The sequence below is a fragment of the Botrytis fragariae genome (genome assembly GCF_013461495.1).
Source record: "Botrytis fragariae strain BVB16 chromosome Unknown tig00000075, whole genome shotgun sequence".
Classification (NCBI taxonomy): Eukaryota; Fungi; Ascomycota; class Leotiomycetes; order Helotiales; family Sclerotiniaceae; genus Botrytis; species Botrytis fragariae.
In genome coordinates this window covers 2,397,256-2,418,447 of record NW_023500995.1, presented here as the reverse complement: position 1 = coordinate 2,418,447, position 21,192 = coordinate 2,397,256, and the positions used below count along the sequence as shown (strand labels likewise).

General features: G+C 39.5%; 6 protein-coding genes across 6 annotated transcripts; 4 read left to right on the top strand and 2 right to left on the bottom strand.

Moving 5' to 3' along the window:
• Nucleotides 1-3,158: 3,158 nt before the first annotated feature.
• Nucleotides 3,159-4,514, top strand: Bfra_006205 (putative alpha-ketoglutarate-dependent taurine dioxygenase protein; the record flags this gene model as incomplete). Its single annotated transcript, XM_037336578.1, has 4 exons — nt 3,159-3,580; nt 3,679-3,913; nt 3,990-4,307; nt 4,398-4,514. The coding sequence occupies 4 exons, from the start codon at nt 3,159-3,161 to the stop codon at nt 4,512-4,514; spliced, it is 1,092 nt and encodes a 363-aa protein (XP_037191788.1).
• Nucleotides 4,515-8,345: 3,831 nt separating this feature from the next.
• Nucleotides 8,346-9,478, top strand: Bfra_006204 (putative six-bladed beta-propeller -like protein; the record flags this gene model as incomplete). Its single annotated transcript, XM_037336577.1, has 3 exons — nt 8,346-8,409; nt 8,460-8,992; nt 9,179-9,478. 3 exons carry the CDS (start codon nt 8,346-8,348, stop codon nt 9,476-9,478), a joined length of 897 nt encoding a protein of 298 aa, XP_037191787.1.
• A 1,503-nt stretch (nt 9,479-10,981) lies between these two features.
• Nucleotides 10,982-11,388, top strand: Bfra_006203 (uncharacterized protein; the record flags this gene model as incomplete). The annotated part of the gene is made up of 3 exons (XM_037336576.1): nt 10,982-11,078; nt 11,119-11,235; nt 11,267-11,388. 3 exons carry the CDS (start codon nt 10,982-10,984, stop codon nt 11,386-11,388), a joined length of 336 nt encoding a protein of 111 aa, XP_037191786.1.
• Nucleotides 11,389-12,460: 1,072 nt separating this feature from the next.
• Bfra_006202 (putative oligopeptide transporter protein) lies at nt 12,461-14,558 on the bottom strand (the record flags this gene model as incomplete). The annotated part of the gene is made up of 5 exons (XM_037336575.1): nt 12,461-13,710; nt 13,761-13,933; nt 13,988-14,122; nt 14,190-14,493; nt 14,555-14,558. The coding sequence occupies 5 exons, from the start codon at nt 14,556-14,558 to the stop codon at nt 12,461-12,463; spliced, it is 1,866 nt and encodes a 621-aa protein (XP_037191785.1).
• A 1,568-nt stretch (nt 14,559-16,126) lies between these two features.
• Nucleotides 16,127-19,130, top strand: Bfra_006201 (putative dna replication licensing factor mcm6 protein; the record flags this gene model as incomplete). The annotated part of the gene is made up of 3 exons (XM_037336574.1): nt 16,127-16,407; nt 16,456-18,898; nt 18,999-19,130. The coding sequence occupies 3 exons, from the start codon at nt 16,127-16,129 to the stop codon at nt 19,128-19,130; spliced, it is 2,856 nt and encodes a 951-aa protein (XP_037191784.1).
• Nucleotides 19,131-19,422: 292 nt separating this feature from the next.
• Nucleotides 19,423-20,205, bottom strand: Bfra_006200 (putative iq calmodulin-binding motif protein; the record flags this gene model as incomplete). Its single annotated transcript, XM_037336573.1, has 1 exon — nt 19,423-20,205. The coding sequence occupies one exon, from the start codon at nt 20,203-20,205 to the stop codon at nt 19,423-19,425; it is 783 nt and encodes a 260-aa protein (XP_037191783.1).
• Nucleotides 20,206-21,192: the final 987 nt, after the last annotated feature.

Here is a 21,192-nt window from a genome sequence, read left to right as displayed (position 1 = left end):
AGTAAAGCTTTGTGATTTGATCATTCAATGGATTATTCATCAAATGCCTTGTAGTTCTAGTAAATACTTCCGTTTTAGGGCGTTTTACTTTGTTTGGAGAGAAGCTGATTGGCTCTAAAATTGTGTATTTCTAGACGTGGGAATGGTAGGGCGTGGGGTTATCCGCATTGCCCCCGGTAAAGCCTTATGATAGAGGCCCACTTTAAAGGCTCCATGTCTTACAAAGTGCCTGATGTATATGCTTCCCTCATTTATAGATTAGAGAGACTAATGCATGTTATCCTTTATAAACATTAACAACTTCTATCCTTGGTCCAGCCCAATAGCATTCATGGATTTTAGTGTGATTTTGATGCAATTTGTCATGGAGCGATCACCTGACAGGGTTTATCTATTACGATTTACTGTTCCGAATGATCCGGAATACTCCACGCTTTTGTGAGCTAGTGGTAAAGTGGTCGACCCTGACATAATTCACTCACAGGGTTACCTACTTTCCGGGGGCACTTGCTTTCCGAGGGCACTTGCTTTCCCCGACTTGGAACGAGGTGGTTGGTCCATAGAGAACCGACTATTAACTGTGGGATTTTGATAATCTGTAGATAATCCGCCCTATAGGTTACCCGTTAGAGATTTCAACCGCATTATAGAATATCTATAGAGGGTTTAATATTATCTACTCCGTATAGATAATCTACAGATTATCTATATGTGCGACCAGAAAGTATACGACTCCGATGCTAGATGTATATATCATAAGATGATAAACTACAAGAGGACTAATCCGGTTCTCATAACGCCGGAGTTGTATACTTTCTGATTGTACGAGTATAGGTAAATAAACTTTCATAAATGAATAGTTATCTACAGACAATCTGCAAATGCTCTATAGATTACTCGTGCGGCTAGAAAGTATGACACACTCCACTCACATGCACGTCCCGTTAAGTGGCAAAACACAAGGTGATTAGTAGGTGAAGTGTTGCATACTTTCTGATCGCACGAGTATTCATTCAAATATTCGGATTATCTAATCTATAATGGTTTATCTGCAGATTATTCGCTAGCGTCATTATCTGCTCAGCGGGTACCCATTGCGCAGCCTAGTGACGGGTATGCCCGAAGGCGAATCTTCCTGTTTTCTCATGCGGAGTCATCCTCGATTTCACATTTGATACTTTGGACTACGCTCTAGAGTTTGTTTCATTTGTTGCGTGATTGTATGTTGTACTTTGTGATTTGTGGAATATTCAATATTTATTAAGCTTTTTGTGAACACAACCCCTACTTGCATTTTCCAAAAGTCTAAAAGGGGGTCAAACAACTCAAGAAGCTCTAGATAGTGGATCTAGAGGCTTAAGATTAAGCATCTTTCACATTTGATACTTTGAGTTACGCTCTAGAGTTCGTTCCACTTGTTGCGCGGTTGTATTTTGTGATTTGCAGAACATTCAATATTTATTAAGCTTTTTGTGAACACAACTCCTCCTTGCATTTTCCAAAAGTCTAAAAAGAGGGCCAAATAACTCAAGAAGCTCTAGATCGTGGATCTAGAGGCTTAAGATTAAGCATTTTACACATTTAAGTTTGTTATTATGTTTACACTCATCGGGGAGCCAGGTTAAGGAGCCGGTACATGGGAATCTTCAGCCCCGCGTCACATTTTAACGAGTATGCTCTCGTAAACCGCATATTTGTTATATAAAAAATATGGCTAGGTCGAGTAACGAGTACCCACAGGGCGGATAATGATCCTAGCAGACAATGTGCAGGTAATCCGTCGTAAAGTAAGTGATTCAAATCTTGAAACGGGTAATCCGTGGAGTTTTTATACATTACCTGCCGGTACTTATTTATTTGTGGATTTTTCAATTATCTGCAGATCATTTACACTTGGATCACTTTTAGGCTACAAAATGATCTGAGAACAGCTTAATATTTGATCGAAAATAGAATTTGTAGATTATCTATAAATAACCTTTAGAGTAGATAAGATCTCTAGTAGATAATATATAGGGTAGGTAGAGCCTCTGATGAGTAACCTATGGGGCGAATTACCTCTAGTTCACTTGCAAATATAGATAATTTTTGTGCAGCCTAGAAACGATACGCTAAAAAACAGTATTTATACCTCTCAAAATACTTTTCGCTTCATCAAGAAGCGAAGCCGGCTTTGTACTCTTATCTCTCGTCATTAAAACATCATAAGCACATGAACTGTGAGTACAAAGTTGTAGCAATTCCGCTGGCCTCTGCCACGTAGTCGCATCTCTTCCTAGTGAATAGAATCCTTGATATGAAATGCAAGATAATCGGGGTGATTTCTCTTCTCGATTAAAATGGAGTCTTGTTTAGCACTTCAATCTGTATTCAGATTGTTACGACACTTGTTACATGGTAGCTGAACCTCCTTGAAGATAGATCCCTGGTAGCATATGACCCATAATGCAAGATAGGCAGTGTACTTGCAGCTGCCTTTTCCGTTCAAGTTGACCGTTGTATTCAGTACCATAAACGCTGGATGTCTTATCTTATGTCTTATACTTTGTACATGTCCGAAGGATCGTAGAAAGTATGTTAACGTTCACTTACATTTCATTCCAGATCATAGTATTCCCATTGGCCAAATGGACGCAGAGCAGGGCAACTACATCCTGGCACCATGCACTGACGTGCTTTTTTAGCAGATTGTTACAATCTTTCGGGCAACTACGAACCAGGTTGTTTTAACTTTCAGTTTTAGATACTATGAAGAATTGTCCGATGCTTCGGCCGAAGTTCTGAATAACCTCATCTCATTCTTATGATCACATGATGCCACGGCTTATTGAGTGACCCGTAAAGGTCCGAACAATGGACTGTTTGACAGTCTTTTCAAGAACTATTTAAATGGCTCTTGAAGCCACTTCTAGTCAACAATAAGGCAAAACACTTTTCTAAGTTCTTTACATCTCACAGACGCGGATAAGATAAGTTCTGACAGTTAACGCTCAGAGTTGACATCTTCCCTTGACTCGCCCTCAAATTTCACAAAGTTTAGATACCTCCAAACTTTCTTAAACAGAACGAATCTCGCCTCTCACTCAGCCAACTTAACAGTATCTTATGAGCTCGTTCTTGTGTAGACTTATTTCAAAGCTTCTTTCCAAACCTTCGCAATGGCAATCTCAACTACATTGACTGAGACCATCACTTCACCTGCAGTGAGCAGTTATAGGCCTCTGATATTTCAGAAGTACCTCTCCCCACTCCAGCCGACTGGGATTCTCTCACGCTATCAGCAGAGGGAGCTCACTCCCTTGATAGGCACAGCCTTCGACGACATCGACCTTGCCAAGATTCTGCAATCAGGAGGGCAGGAATCCGACGCTGTTATCCGCGACTTGGCCATTGCTATCTCTCAACGTGGCGTATGCGTCTTCCCTGGGCAGAAGAACTTGACAGTTGCCGATCAGAAATTGCTCTGCCACCGACTGGGCCAATTGACGACTCGTCCATATACTTCAGGATTGAACATTCACCCATTGAACCAGACAGAACTACCGGATGGGACGATTGATGCTGAGTTGACGACATTGGCGTGAGTATTTGCTCCTTCTTTTCCTCATGTGTGATGGCTCCTGGCTCAATCAAAATCGCAAGCGTAAGAACAAAAAAGAACTAATTTACTTCAAATAGACGTGACCCCAAGAAGAAGCTTGTCCAACAAGCTGGCTTCGGCAAGAAGGAAAAGAAGCAATCTCACTCAGATGGCTGGCACACCGACTGTAGCTACGAGAATGTACCCGCTGACTACACCATACTACACATGAAAGTAACTCCCGCATCAGGAGGCGACACCCTGTTCGCCTCCGCATACGAAGCCTACGATCTGCTCTCGGCTCCCATGGCGAAGCTGCTGGAGAGTTGCCAGGTATGACCTTTTTTCCATGATTCATTGTTGTGCCTGAATTTACCGAATGAAGTGAATATACTCACACCCTCCATAGGCAACTTTCATGCCGCCCGGCCATCGTCCCGAAAATATCGTCGATCGTATGTGGAACGGGTCACGTGGTGCTCCCGAGAACGTCGGTCCTGAGCTGCGAGCAAGCCACCCCGCCGTACGCACTAATCCCGTGACAGGCTGGAAGAGTCTGTATGCGATGGGTCACCACCTCGAGGCTATTGAAGGTCTGGGGGATCTTGAGAACCGTATGGTTTTGGAGCTGCTGGAGCGTTTGCTCGTCGACAACCACCAGCTGCAACTCCGCGTAAAGTGGGCGGCTGATGACCTCGTTATTTGGGATAACCGGGCGGTATATCATGTATGATCTTCCTCTTCTCTAGAATCTTCCCTTCTCTTTCGCTCGATGGTATAGTGGGAAATTGGCTAATAAGAATAATATTGATAATAGTGCGCTACCTTTGATTACACGGCCAAGCGGGTGGGGAATCGTATCTGTGGGTGTGGCGAGAAGCCGTACCTCGATCCACGCTCCTCGGGACGGCGGTACGCCTTGGGACTGAACTGATCAGAGTTATCAGGTATCACAGAAGTCTACGAGCTATACAAGTCATTTATACGGAGGTTTGAGGCTTAAGTATTATTAAAAATATCAGAATGTCGTTGTGCTTTTCCTTATATCGACGAGATTTAGTCAATTAGAATTTACACTCTTTCAAAATTTATGTGATGAATTTTATCTGAAAAAAGTATTATAAATATATATCTCAGTACGCAAATTACTAAAATCTTAGTAAAACCATCTAAATTAAGGAGTTTCTTCTTTATTCCAAGTTGTATAAATATTTTATATAGTAATAAATAACTCGCTTTTACTTCGAACTCGTAATAGCAAATAATTCAACCCTAACTATTATTTTAAGGTTCTTTTAATGACTATTATTAACGATAATCTATTTCATTAGGAAAAGAGTACAAGACGAGGGTATATTTTATAATTGATTTCCGTTAGAACACTCATTAAATTAACCACTTCTTATTTATAGAAGGTAGTAAAACAATAGGATAATTAAGTATATTATTGATCGAATATTTTACTAATAAATTAAAGTAATTTTCAAGGTGATATTACTAGGGTTAAGTTAACTTTAAATCAGAACTTTAAATCTATAATAAGAATTCAATTATTCTTTAAATTAAGGGATTTATACAGGTTTTGTAAATCAATAGTTCTAGTAAAGAAAGCTATTCAAATTTAATAATTTTATCTAGAATATATAACAGTTAATCAATATAGAACCTAAGGGAGTATATAATATCAAATCTATGAATCTATTTCAAGCTAACAATAGTTTGAATATACTTATAAATTTTTGTAATTTAAAAGAAATAATAAAAAGGGTTTATATTATAAAACATTAGTTGCTTCATTACTATTATATACTTTTAATAAATTTCTTTATTTCCTTAATTGAAAACAATTCATTAATTATTAATTATTAGATTACTATTAATATTAAGATAATATCTAACCCTAAAAATATCTGAGCAAAAAAGAGAATAAAACTTTTAGAATATAATCTTAATCTAATCAAAAAGAAAAATTTAATCCCTTTAGGATATAGAAAAGATATAAGAATAAATTATAAAATTAGAAACGGTATAGTATATATTTTATTAAAAGCTATATATAATAAAATTGACTATATTAATTATTCTAATTACTTAACACGCCTCATGCTTTTAGCGCGATTTCTGATATTAATAGTAATTAAATATTAAAACTACTTTTTATTATTTGATTTTATTATAGCTCATGAGTATATAATGAAATTGATTTATAAGAGGATTAGACTAATAATTAAGTCTAATATAAGAATCAGGCTCTGATTAACAACTAATAATAATTATATAAGCAATATTACATGTGATTTTTATTGAATTTAAAAGATAAATTCATTTATTCTTATTATTCTATATTTAAGGGAATAAAGTCTTATTTTATACTTTTTCTATTTAGTCTAACTTTATAGATTTTATTAATCTCTTATAAATCTTTCTTAATATAATTATTCTTATAAATAAAGCTTTCTTATATTCTTTACTAAATTAAAAGAATTTAAATTTTTTTAATTTTTCTTTATTCTTTTTTCAGTCACTTTGAATTAAAAGCTTCTATATAACAATATAAAGTAATCTCATCTAATTGATTTATATAGATTAGTTTTTAATAATTAAAAGAAATAAATATTATACTATATATTATATTTAATAAATATAAATAATGAATCTGAATAAAAATTATTTTAATATTATTTATAAGAAATATTTATAACTTTTGATTAAATTAGATATTTTATATTAATAGTTATAAAGTTTTATATAAGGTTTGTATATATTAAAATTAATAAATCTTTTTATTTAAAATATATTATTAATATTATCGTTGGTCATAGGCTAATAGTATATAATAGAAGCTGGCTCTAGTTAACAACTAAAATAGATTATATAAGCAGTGTAGCACGTGATATTAAAGAATCTGTATTGAATAATAATCTCTCTTATTCTACATTTAAAAGAAAAAAGACCTCTTTTTATGCTTTTTCCTACTAATTTAGCTTTTCCGCTTTCGTTAATCTCTTGTAGATCTCTTCCTAATCCGTTCATTTTTTCGAAATAAAGCCCCTTTTTGTATTCTTTATTTTATAGTCGTTTTCGTATTTTATGGCCGTTTTCGAATTAATGATCGTTTTCGGATTAATGGTCGTTTTCGAATTGATGGTTGTTTTCGGATTAATGGTTGCTTTCGTAAGCTTATAAGCGACGATCATATGATCTGATTATATAATAAGCTAATATTAGATTGAATGCCTTTAAAAAGATATATTTATTATATTATTTTTTAATTAAAACAATATTAGTTAATTTATTAGTTAAAATAGATTTAAGAATTTCAAAATACTTTATAATTTTTTTAATTGATTTAAATTTTTTCAATTGAAATGAAATTATAGTCTTTTAAAGTTTCTTTTTAATTTGAATAAATATAGAAAGTAATTAAATATATATAATAAAAGTTATTACAATTTCAAGTTGATAATAGACTAAAAGTATTCGAGTTCCCTATATATTCAAGTTCCCCATATGTTACGTTAATTATAATAAAAACTATTATTTTTACTTTCTTTTTATAAATATAATTCAATTAGAATAAAATCTTTTCGATCTTACTTTTATAAAGAAAATTATAACTTTAAATTTACTCTAATTTTCTAAATTAAAAATTATAAAGTTTTTTATATAAAAGATATAAACTAAAATTAATATTGATGTTCTTTATTCTTTTACAAAAAGTATAATATAATTTTAATAGAATTATTTGATATATCTATCAAAAAAACTTTATAACTTTCGTTTCAATTTATTATTAGTTTTCAAAAGTTATAAAGTTTTATATAAAAAGTATATAAGAGAAGATAGTTCTTAGGAGAATACTAACTATCTCGAGATTATTTAAGGTGTAGACATTTGAGGTATTTATATTAATATTAATAACTCTATAATGATTGAAATCTGAAATTGAATTTTAAGTAGTTAAAATCATAAAAACCAAGATTTGGAGCAACAATAATTGATTTAATAATTATTAGTTCAATAGCAAACCGTCATGAGGTTACAATCCTATGTAGGAAGGCGTTGTACTAATCATATAAGATTACCAAAATACGAATTCCGAAGTATTAACACAGTTATAGCGTGCGATCAACGCCGTGTTACACTGCAGTTGGCTAAGCGCTACCTGGGTAAAAGCCTCAGCAGAGTACCGTCACATCAGATGAGCTTTCCTTACATCAACTGTTAAAACATACACTCAAAGACCTACTCGTTGAATTTAGATAAGAATTACTTTACTAGCCTACTGTATCATTGTTTCAACACAGGCTGCATTGAGAGATTAATATCTCGACCTAGTCTTACTTTCCTCAATTATCATTGTCATTCATAGGATATAGGGCCTCTATTACAAGCGCAACCAGAATAGCTTTTCTTTCTTTTCCACTTAAAGTACTACAGAATATCGCAGGTTTTGTCGAAGCAGCGCATCGGCTTATTCTCTACGCCTTTAGCTTGACAAGCAAGGCTTGCCATGAGGCAGTAATTTTTCTCGTCTTTCGGCAAATTTTTATTACAGTCGACAATCGCAAAGAACTGCGGTGCGATGTTGATGGACTTATCGAGACTCTCTCTCGCATAGATTCCTCTCGTCACATATGATGTATCACTTTCAAAGGGACCCTAAGGCCCAACGCCAAGAAGACAGAAGGTTTTGATCGACAAACGTCTTGGTTGGCTACTGCTGACCTTAACGAGGTACTGGTGGATGAGGAACCAGTATCTTATGGCGGCTTATATACGGTATATGATGGAGGCATTATTGAGAGGTCTTCTGCGGAGGACATGGCGTAGGCTCCCCTTGTGAATCTGCTCGCATGTGCTTCCGCTCCTGCATTAGCACTTGCAAATCCACCACACCAGAAACCAAGAGTATTGTCTTCTGGAAACGAAACTGCCGTTCGCCTTCTTTACGAATACCCACTCGGAACATTTTTCGAGGCTATTGCAGTTCGTCCTAATGGCGAGCTTCTTCTTACACTGCCTTATAATTCTTCAGTCCATAACAATGACCCCCTACACTCGAACTATACCCCGACAGTTGTACATAATTTCGATGGCCTCACCATATTTGGCATCACCGAGTATGATCATGGTGTCTACGCCGTAAATGGTGGTGGCTTCTCTTCGAGTACAGGTCCAGTCGCTGGCACTTGTCGTGTCGATTCTTTAAATCTAACGCAGACCACGGCAACATCGTTCACCATTGCAAACATTTCTTCAGGTCAATTTCTCAACGGTATGACTTCCTTGCCTCGGTGGGGCGTTGGGCCGTCTAATGTGCTCGTCAACGATGTTGCCGCTGGCGTAGTCTACAATCTAGACCCCATCTCCGGAAAATATTTCATTGCCATCAACAACACCTACACACAGGTACATTAACACACCAGCCTTGGGGCTGTAGGGGTTAACGGCATCAAAATCGAAGACGGAATGGCTTACCTCACCAATACAGGTCTAGGCATGCTTGTACGCTTTCCCATCCACAAAGACGGCAAAGAAGTTACAGGTGCAGCAGTTGAAATCCTGTCCCACGAGGCGAGCTCTACTTGGTTGTAGGATGACTTTGCACTCCGCGACACCATTGCTTATGTTACGACCGGCTCTGGAAATTCTATCGAGCGCGTGGTTGCGCCAGCGGTAGATTCACGGGGTCTGATTACTACCGAGATTGTGGCGGGTAGTCTCAATTCTACGAGTGTAGCAGGACCGACAGCTGCGGTTTCTGGATGTACGTCGTGGGATAGTCATATTTTGTATATTACTACAAGTGGGACGCCGAATGTACCTGTGGACAAGAGGATTAGGATTAGCGCGCAGGTGCTGGCTATTGATACCAAGTTATGCTCATGGGCTTAGATAATGTGGTATTAGGATCTCGACACAGGTGTTCAAAGGTTTATGCATCATGAAGAAGAGGGGAGCGAGGGAGACAACAGGGAAAGGGTGTACTTTTTGATATGTACATTGATTACCGGCACATAAGAACCTTCATGTCGAAGAATATTGAATCTCAAGCAACGGTGATACAAAAGGAAAGGAACTAGGTGTTGGCATAATCGTATGGGAGTGGTAGTTGTATGGTATTCTATTGTACCGAGTGTAGTATTTTAGCTGACTAGTTGCTAAGACTATTCTTTGACCTCTATATAGCCATCTATTGGAATATAGGTTTGAAGAATATTCTCTAATCACTTTCTACTATATGGTTATAAGACAGAAAGAAAGATATTGAGTATTAAAACCCTAAACATACAGGTCAAACTTTAAAGAGGGGTTTCAATTGAGTTAGACAAAGGGTTGAGATTAAGGAATACTAGGAAAACCTAAGTAGTCCGAGGGATTGTCTTCATCTCTATGAGTAAGTAGTATAGAACAGCTTCATATAGTAGTTTAATTACGATCTACGACGATTATCGAAATTAAAGACATTTGAATATGACTACCGTTTTAACGTGGATATAAGGTTGGTCGATCAAGATTCAATCTGAGACAAGTAGTCTGGGGAAACAACATCTCACAATTTATTTTCCCTTACATTCGGAGAATTGCTATCCGTCGTGCTTGTACTAATTCTCTGTTATCAGAGAGTTTATAAACTAGATCACAACTCTATTCCATCCTCATTGTTATTGTACCGATCATTATTCTCATTGAAGAAACTTGTTTGCCAAACAATTCTCCACAAGCTCTCATCGAGACTGTATCATCATAAAATGTCCTATCTCTGATTAATATCGATCTTCACAATCCTATATATATTGAAATATCACCGATCCATGAAGAAGTACTAAAAGATAGTGCTATATGGAGGTGAACTCTCAAATTTTAGTTTCACCGCCTTCGATTTACCATCTATCAAATCATTCTGCGCACACAAATCAACCTTGGAACCTTTAAATTCGAAGGCGGTGAGACAAGATTGATAGTATATACCTTCGTGCGTGATGCAGAATTCTTGACAATTATAGATTACAGCATTATCATATTCTCTTGATTAAGTATTCTCAAATAAAATATGAGACACGGTACATTTGAGCTAAGTTTTATTTCGTCTATTCCCGCCTAGCGTATAGTCGTTGGACGATCGCCACCCGTGTCTCAAAAAGTCAGAAAGCTTACACTGAAATTATCTGTGTATGGTTTACACCTGATTATCTTCACCTCAATCAAGACAATACTAGTGCCGATACTAAATCGAACAAAGTGAGGCTCAATCATGATTACCTTCAACTTGATGTGTATAAGAAGGTGCTCATATTCCTTTTTTTTCAATCATTCAAGTCATTCATACATACCATCAAGCTTTCTTTGCAAACATTATAACAGTGCAAGCATACCAACCACCAATACATCACCACCATGAAGTTCCTCTTTGCAACTACATTACTCTTGGCTTCGGTCATGGCCATGCCTAGTCAACTTGCAGCCGCGCCTGATGCTACTACTGAGATAGCAGGTATGTTTGACGTAATCTCACCCTTTTCTTGGCATTCCAGCTGATACCGTTACAGGTGTTCAAGGAGCTAGAAGCAGGCCTCAAAATGACCTGGGCAAGAGAGACCTCGTGAAAGAGAGTAGAGAAGCGGCGAATGAAATCTGTTCAGGAATATATGGTAAGTCTCAGAATCATGCGGCCTCTTAAAGCGTACTTTCACAGCTTGGATTTGCGTACCATGAAAAACAAGACTGATCATTGGGGATTTGAACAGGATATTGCTCCGATACCCTCAAGTGCTGCGAAGGCCGTATCTGCACACGTTGCGTAGGGGATACTGCCCCGATAAACATTTGCCATCCTGCTCAATGCGCAGCCTTTAAAGCCTAAATGGCTACATTGAAGCTGTAAAGGTTACTTGAAAATCTTATCAAGGTATTGGGAGTTGTATCTGTTGGCAGAAGATGTTTGATTTGCATGCGCTTAGTATACAAGGTGGTAGGCGGCGGTGGGGGAAGCAAGACTACACTTTCACAGTTGTAATCTTCTATAATCTAAGGGGCTTGTCTTGTATTGTGGAATTCTGTTAATCATGTACTTTGTCACTGTTTAATTCAACATTTTATAATTGCATCCTCCATTTGTTCCTTGCAAAGTGCATGAATTAACCTCGCTTCTTGCAGTTTATGATAGAATCCAATAGTCCCATTGCCTCCCAAATCTCGTCCTCAAACAAACAAACAAACCCGTGGAGTTGGTTGTACATGTCCCATTGCTCAATCGACCATGGAGTTATATATCTCAAACGAATATTGACACGAATTAACACAGCTTTATTCCGGTAAGCCCCACGATTGATAGATCCGGGACGCAGAATCCATTGGTTTGATCCACAGGGAACCATGCCACTCGAATCCACTCCTGAGATCGCGAATGCGGATCCATCTAGTAGCCTGCTATCACGATGAGACTACTGCATTACTACTCTTCGATAGGACTTGATGTTTCTCTAGATTCTAGAACATACCAGCATACGGGCAAGTGGAGTGGAGTGGGTTGTAAAATGAATTCTATTGTATATACAAGATAGGATACCTTTCTTATTGGGAGATGTTGAAATAGGATAGTTTCCATTTAATGATGACCGGAAAATATCTGCTATGCGGTACATGATGGTCCAAAATGACAGAATGCTAGCCCAGGCTGAGCATTTGACAACTAACATTCATTTTAGTAATTATTCATACTATCTTAGTGACATTGTTTCATTCCTCAAAAACTACTTAAATAGTGAAAACCCTGACCAGCCACCGTTACCAAAGGAATGCGCGCAGATTTCAGATCAAGACACTATCTGAAGTCCTATCATCTTGAACACTGGCTCGACGGACAATGAGCCACAACTAAACCTTTTCGTTTGGTCTAACTTCTTGAGTAGCATCAGCAGTCCTAATTGACTCCCTACGTTCCACTGTTGGTTCCTCACCCAAATTATCACCGACACCACCTCTAACATACTCATCATCATCAAGGTGTCTATACAAAAAGTAGAACCAGATTGCCATTAAAGTTCCCAATACCGCTGGTGCAACATAAGGCCAAATCAAATACGGGTCCACTAAACTCGGAGTGCAAGCTTGTGCAATTGCAGCAGAGAGAGCTGTAGCAAACAAGTACATGGAAGTGACAAGACCTTTCATATTCGCAGGAGCTCTTGAATAGGCAAGTTCAAGGGCAGTGACATTGCAAAAACATTCCGATATACCTCCAATCATCCATTGAGGAAGTTGCCACCAGATACTAAGTGGAGCAACACCAGTTCCTATTTCGCAACCAGTGGCATAATATCCACATGGGGATGTTTCATAGATTCTCCATTGAGTGATCGCGCCAATGGCAGATGAAACCGCGGCAATAAGAAAACCAAATGTTATTCTCTTGATAGGACCAAAATGAATCTTATGGCGACGGAGAAGTGGATAAACTCCGTAAGAAAGAATGGGGATGGTAACGATAACGGTAAGAGCATTGAAATTATTGAGAATATCATTAGGTGCATCGTTGGTTACCATTGCTGAACCTTGGGATGTCGTGATGTTTCCTATACCTCCATCATTCAAGATGTAGATTGGAAAGAACAAGAAAATAGTGCAGGCTTCCAAAGATCGTTTGACATCCTCGACAAAATTGTCATCCCAGTCTACTGGCTTACCATTATGTTCACCAGTGATACCTTCTGCAGCGAGAACCGAAGGTTTTGCAGCATCGAGATAACCCTTGCGCCCAAATTTCTTCAGGCCATTTCTTCTCAGGGAGGTACCGATAACTCTGAAAAACTTTCCCAGATCGCTTCCTTGCGGTGGATATTTGACCAGTCGTTTATTCATTGCCCATAGCAATATCGGAAGCAAGAGGTAGAGAACCATTGGTAATGCATAAGCCAGCCAGAACCCAACTCTCTTTTCAGAATACGTTGTAGCAAGACCAAAGAATGCGCCAACATTGACCATACCATAAAATGCGAGAGCGAGTCTCTGAGCAGTAACTTCAGGATCAAGAATGACACGTTCTCCATCGGGTAGAGTCTTGACTATGAGTCCCTTTTGTGTGTCCTGGTCGAGAAGCATAGGAGAAACATTACTTTTGAATAGACCTGAGGTTTCAATCAACATTGTACATTTAGATGCATTTCATAAGACATACCAGCTCCCAACGCCAAGATCAAAATTCCAATAACAAATGGTGCCATGCCATGACCAGCTTGTAATACACTAGGTAAGGCTCCAAGAACCAAAACAAGATGCGCAACTCCGAAGACAAAAACTCCGATACAAATAGTTTTGAAACGTCCTAATTTTGTATCTGCGAGCCATCCTCTGTAGGTCTAAGTAAGCAAGAGATAACCAAAAACGAAGAAGTGCTGAACGAACCCAAAGACAGGTACTGTATATGCTAAGAATTTAAACAAAAGACCAAGGGCCGATGAAACAGTAAGACCTTTACCCAAAGCGCCTGGTGTGAGCTGGGTACCTTTGGGGGTTGCGCCAGCTCCATTTCCTCCTTTGCTATTAGTTCAGTAAGCAGTGGACGCGGGATTGAACAACATATCCTCGTGGAGATATGGGGACATACGGAAGTGGGAATTGAACAAAGTTCGAAAAGACAAATTGGCAACCATAATAGCTTGCGCGCTCTGCAAATTCGATGAGACAGATCATATAAGCAGTCCATGGAATTGAACCAGAAATTCTGCGAAGTGTAGTTCTCTCTTCTTCAGTGGGACGTAATAGTCCATCCTCGTCGAGGGAGGGTTCATGATCGAAGGCATGAATTTCACTGGAGATTTTGGCATCAAGATTATCTGGCGCGTTTGCCAGCAGACCGGTTTGATATACTGGAGCACTGGTGAGTGCATCAGTGGTAGTAGCCGTGGAAGCTAACAGTTTTGTATTAGTATCTGGCGCCTCATCAATGGATTTGATGTGAGGAATAAGTACTCATGTTTTATGTCTTAGGTGGAGAGTTTCGCAGCACAGTTCGAGCTGGGTATCGACATGCGGTTCATGAAAGCCAATATGCAGTATGGTCAAAGTAAAGTACCATCAACAAGTAACTCTTGAATTCATGCAGCCGAGGGTAGAGTTCGCAGTGAAAGAGCTTAAAATAAATCACAAGTATGATAACAATGAATTGAAATGGGATGATATTGAGGGGAAACAGGAGAATATATGAAGGGTAGCACGACATGGTGTCAAAATTCACTAACCATTTTCATGTCACCCAATGCAACACTTGGCATGATAAACATTTATTTCCTTTCCTTGGTATTTGAAGTCGTATTCACATGCAGCATCCAAAGAGGTTACATTTCCTGCTTGTTAGGTCCCGATGATAGCCTACCCATTATGATTTTTGGTTGACGAGTCCCGACATCCTACTCTTCACAATGCGATATACGACAACCTCAATTCACAGCCCCAAGAGCTTCCTCGGGCCTGTACCTGAATTTGGAAAATCAACATATTCTCGAGATGCATGCCGTGCCTCATGATCACTGGGAGTATCCGCCCTTCTTGATGAGGAAGGTGGTCAAGAGATGAGAGGCGGTTCTCGAAGTTTTTGTAGTCTTGGTCTTTGCGCCGATGTCTTGTTGCAATCCAGAATGATCAAATCAGAATTATTTGTGGTACAATATTTCACACTTGTGATTGGTACAGCACATTGATGGCTGCGCTCCAAGGCTCCCAAGTCCTGCCAAGGGCGAGCAGACGAATCACAATTCACCGTCCTATCAATATCGCATTTGATGCTACTAGGAGCTCAGTGATAATACACGCTTGTTAACGTCGGAATTGTTGCGGCAAATTCTTGGTAGGATTATTGGGCCAAGTGAAGACGGTGCAATTCTCTCGTATCCCCTCAAAATATTCATGATAGAGCAACATCAGCAATGAGCAACATCAGCAATAAGCAAGCAGTCAATGTCGAGGAAGACTTTACACTCTTGGTCATTTCGTTTCCACGACCAAAAAGATTGAAACTTACACTCTCGTCCTTATTTTGGCGTCGTCATCTTTCTTGCGAGGACCTTCCTTTAAAGGACGATTCCAGAATTCTGGTCGTAAAGAGTTAAGATCAGCTCATCTGTCCACGAACTCACAATTGATCTTTTTTGAGATACTAAATGGTGGGCTCGGTAAGGCTTTTCGATGCTATGAAGGAACAGCACGATTCGTGATACTGCATAATGGCTGGTAATGAGGAGAGGACCACCACTGGCAATTGCAATTGGTAAGACTGTGTGATGCACAAGTGGAAATTATTAGTACATTGCGTGTAAAGTCTGTATCACGTACCGTACTCTAGCTATTGGGTGCACCAGGTGCTGGGATGTCAAAAATCAATCTATTACGGTAACCTGGTCGCGCTAGGATAGAAATCTCCGTGTTTTTGGCAACGCGACGTGGAATTTTTGACGACTCCTAAATTTATGCCCCTCAAAAGTAAACAACAACAAACAATTCATTAATCAACCAACTCACTCGCCATTCCTTCAATTTTAGCACAAAATGGCATCCGTAATGATGTCCGATGCGCCAACACCAGACTTTGGAAATTCTTCAAGAGCTGGGACTCCCAAGGCTCGTAGACATAGGGGTTCTTCAACATCTGGTAGACCAAGAGGTCCCCCATCCGAGAGCGCTGGTGCTATGAGTGATGATGAAGGTTTCGCAGATGATGCCATTCCACAAAATACTAACCGTCCGAGGAAGAGTGATAGGCCAATACCAAGAGTGGAGGATGCGATTGGGCAATATGTACAACTCACATTTGAGGAATTTCTTGAGTCGTGAGTTCTGCTCTTATATTCTCCATCGCACATCTAATGCTTTTGCAGATATGTTGAAGATCCAATACTATCCGGCGCAACTCCTTCATCTGCGATGACCACCGATAAATACTATATTGCGCAAATTCATGGGCTAAGAACATATCAATTGTCTACTCTATATGTCGATTATACACATCTCTCTTCATACAAAGGTGGCGCATTGGCAGAAGGAATAGTTGAAGAATACTACAGATTCCTGCCATTCCTTACGAAGGCTTTACACAATATGATCGCCAAATACGAACCGAGATATTTCAGAGATCATCGTCAGCCTACTGCATCGAGTAATCAGACTTCATCTGGGGCGAGCAATGCCGCATCTGCAAGTCAATCCGATTTCCAAGGAGACAAGACTACAAATCAACAAACCGATAAATTGTTTGCGTTGGCCTTTTATAACTTACCTCTAGTCACTCGAGTACGCCATTTGAGAACTGCAAACATTGGACAACTTTTATCTATCTCCGGTACCGTTACGAGAACTTCAGAAGTCCGACCTGAACTCTCCCTAGCCACTTTCATATGCGAAAACTGCAAAAATGTTGTACCAAATGTCGAACAAACCTTTAGATATACCGAACCTACACAATGTCCGAATTTGGAGTGTAACAATCGACAAGCATGGAGACTGGATATCAGACAAAGTACATTTGTGGATTGGCAGAAAGTTCGTGTGCAGGAGAATAGTTCTGAAATCCCTACTGGAAGTATGCCAAGAACTATGGATGTTATTCTTCGTGGAGAAATTGTCGATCGTGCGAAGGCTGGAGAGAAATGTATTTTCACGGGAGCTCTTATTGTGGTTCCTGATGTTAGTCAACTTGGTTTACCTGGTGTTCGACCAATGGCGATTAGAGATACACAAAATCGAAGTGGAGATGCAAGCGGTGTCACTGGATTAAAAGCGCTCGGTGTAAGAGATCTTACATACAGACTTGCTTTCTTGTCATGTATGGTTACACCCGATACTTCCACCCAGGGAGCAGCAGCAAATCAACAACTCAACGGACAGTCCAATAACATTCTCGCATCCCTTAATCAAACGGCTCCCATTGATCCTAACGAGCCTGGAGATCACGCCCAGGAAGCTGTTCTTGCATCCATGACACATGCCGAAATTGAGGATCTCAAAGAAATGGTTCATTCGGACCACATCTACTCACGTCTCGTCAATTCACTCGCTCCTATGGTCTACGGACATGAAATTGTTAAGAAAGGTCTTCTCCTTCAACTTATGTCCGGTGTTTCCAAAGTTACCCCGGAAGGAATGCAACTTAGGGGTGATATCAATATTTGCATAGTTGGTGATCCTTCCACCTCGAAATCTCAATTCCTCAAATATATTTGCTCTTTTCTTCCTCGAGCGGTCTACACATCTGGAAAGGCCTCCTCGGCTGCCGGTCTCACAGCTGCTGTAGTCAAAGACGAGGAGACAGGAGAATTCACTATTGAAGCTGGAGCACTGATGTTAGCAGATAATGGTATTTGTGCTATTGATGAGTTCGATAAAATGGATATCAGTGATCAAGTCGCCATTCACGAAGCTATGGAACAACAGACCATTTCCATTGCTAAAGCAGGTATCCAAGCAACGTTGAATGCTCGAACCTCAATCCTCGCAGCTGCAAATCCTGTAGGGGGGAGATACAACCGAAAGACGACATTGAGAGCTAATATTAATATGAGCGCTCCTATTATGTCGCGTTTCGATTTGTTCTTTGTTATTCTGGATGAATGTAACGAAACTGTGGATCGCCATCTAGCAGAACATATTGTAGGGATCCATCAACTTCGTGACGAAGCAGTGCAACCCGAATTCACGACCGAGCAACTCCAGCGCTACATCCGTTTTGCCAAAACCTTTAAACCAGAGTTCACGGATGAAGCTAAGGAATTACTAGTACAAAAATACAAAGAATTGAGGAATGATGATGCTCAAGGAGGCGTAGGTAGAAACAGTTATCGCATCACAGTCAGACAATTGGAGAGTATGATTCGATTAAGTGAGGCTATTGCAAAGGCGAATTGTGTTGAGGAAATTACCGAGCCAATGGTTGTTGAAGCCTTTAATCTTTTGAGACAGAGTATTATTAGTGTTGAGAAGGATGATGTTGAGGTTGATGACGATGATGAGGAAGTTCCAGCTCCAGCTGCGAGTGATGATGCAGATGACGCCATGGATGAGGATACCCAGGATGCCAATGGAAGTGTACCGCCGGCTGAAGGAGATGGAAGACAAAAGACAAAGATTACTTATGACAAATACATTGGAGTGGTCAACCTATTGGTTAGGAGGATCAATGAAGATGAGTTGGGTAGCGGTGAAGGAGTGGAGGGAGAGAAGTTGGTAGAGTGGTATTTGGAACAGATCGAAGGTGATCTAGCTGACGAAGAGGCATATCATGAAGAAATGAAATTGTGCAAAAAGATTATCAAGAGGATGCTCAAGGTTCGTTACTACTTTCATTCCTTTTCTACTCCTGTTCGTCGCTTCAGCTCGTCGTACATGGAAGGCTTTGTGAATTTCGGACTAACACTTGATCCTATAGGAAAATATTTTAATGGCAATTCGTGGGCAAGGATTGGTTGATGAGGATAACACGAATGGGGAAGGCAGTTCGAGGTCAGAGGAATCAGTTGTTTATGTATTGCATCCTAATTGTGCGGTGGAAGAATTTTAACGTTCGACTCTGGGTTTGAGGAGCATGTCATAGTATGTAATGATGCATACATGAAGGCGTTAGGAAGAATACCTCAAGGTGACGATAGCTTATCAACAAATGAATTGTAACATTCAAAAAAGATTACACGCGGTAACAATGTACCCGTTTTTGTATCGATGAGTATCCATTCTATTTTTCATTCGCATCCTAGTGCCATGGCATGTGCAATCTTTGGCCTTTTCTAATTCATCAATACGCTATTCTGTGGTGATTCGATATACACCACAAGACCTATCATGCAACTATCCATTCATCCGTAAACCCCCCTGGCAACTTCGACCAATTTATTAGATACTTCCCCAGAAAAAATTGCGACTCCCAACTCCTGGCTAGTCACCCAACTCGCCCGATCCATATTGCCACTGCCAAGAATCGTTATTTCATTGTCAATTATCGTCATTTTGAGATGAAGCTTGACTGGCTTGCTCTCCTTTCCCATGCTTTCAAATCCTCTCGCCAGTGTTCCATCAGTTATCGTATTCTGGTCATGGGAATCACTCATACGTACGAGAGCGGGGTTGAAATACACAATTTCTAAAGCTCCTATTCTAGAATTACCGGCTTCAATGTCATCGACCCTCCGTGATGAACGAGATACAAGCTTACGATATCGACGTTTCATCTTCCATACCTCCCATTCAGTGATCGTGCCGGCTGTTACTAATTGCTCTAGGATCATCAACTTCTTCGAGACCACAATTCGGACATCAACACCTTTATCTAATGCTTCGAATATTGAATTTATGACTGGTGTATATGTAATATTTGGAGTGTAGATTGTAATTGATGTTTTGGCTGTTGAAATTCGTGATAGCAAGAATGTATTGAGTGGTGTTGAGGGTGTTTTTGCATTCGGTCTAAAAATAACAGAAAATGGATTATATGCAGAGTGTGTATGTGGAAGAAGAAGTGTTTCGGTGTTTTGTGGAAGTTTTGATAGGTCGACGACACTTAACAATGATGAATCTGGATTCCATAGCTCGGCATGTATCGATGGACTCCTCTCTGCTAGCTGAGCCGACGTCCACGACATTTCGGGAATTGTCATCTGACCATCGCCGTTCCAGATCCTGCTCCAATAACTCCGCAAATCTTCTACCAGCTCCCCGCGTTCAAATCCAATACATCCTTCTCCCCATGGCTCCCAACTCACATTACAACTCGGAAACCAAATGCGTCGAGTATCTTGTATGATGTATTTCCCATGCAAAACGTGACATGGGCGGAAAAAAATCGACTTGACACGTAGATTTAACCCCGGTATGTCCGACTCAGATGGAAGTCCAAGTGAAGGATATTGAGATGTTGGGTACAAATATCCGTCGGAGGAAGGGGTGTGAAATATCTTTTGCGATATTGAAAGAGATGAAAAACAAATCCGGACATGGATGGTTTTTTGATCTGAAACCGCACGTTCCGATAGTCTCAGGAGGAGTTGACAAATATCGCGCTGGCTAGAGGAAGAAGCCCAAAAGCAGGTCACAAGAATGAGTTCGTGGTTTGTGGAAAGGAGTTGTGGGAGGAGAGAAGACCATATTGAAGTACCGGTGCCAAGTAGGAACGTGGTGGGATGTGCTGTGCTATGAACATAGCTAGGGAGCTGGGCTGTCATGTGACTGGGATAAAACTAAGAATTGAATGATGAATTATTGATAAAAATAAGTTTAGGAATTCGAGCTCGTTTGATTGTTGATGTTCAGAGGATACACATATGAGAGATTGAGGTTATACTCTGTAATCAAGAGTAATTACCTTTTGGCCGGGGTCATTCATTTTACTTATTAGCTTGGCACCTTAAGCTTCGCACCACCAGCACCCATGAATTTTATCACCCAAATTCTGGACAATCACAGCAGCCAAACCATCTATTCTAGATCTTCACACATTTCCATCAATCCAGGTCCAAGTAAATCTTCTTTTGCGTATGAACGCCCAATGGATTCTCATTCCGATATGATTTATCGTTTCAATGTTCGCGCTACCTTCTTCTTTGAAGTTACCCTCCTTCCTCGTTCATGTT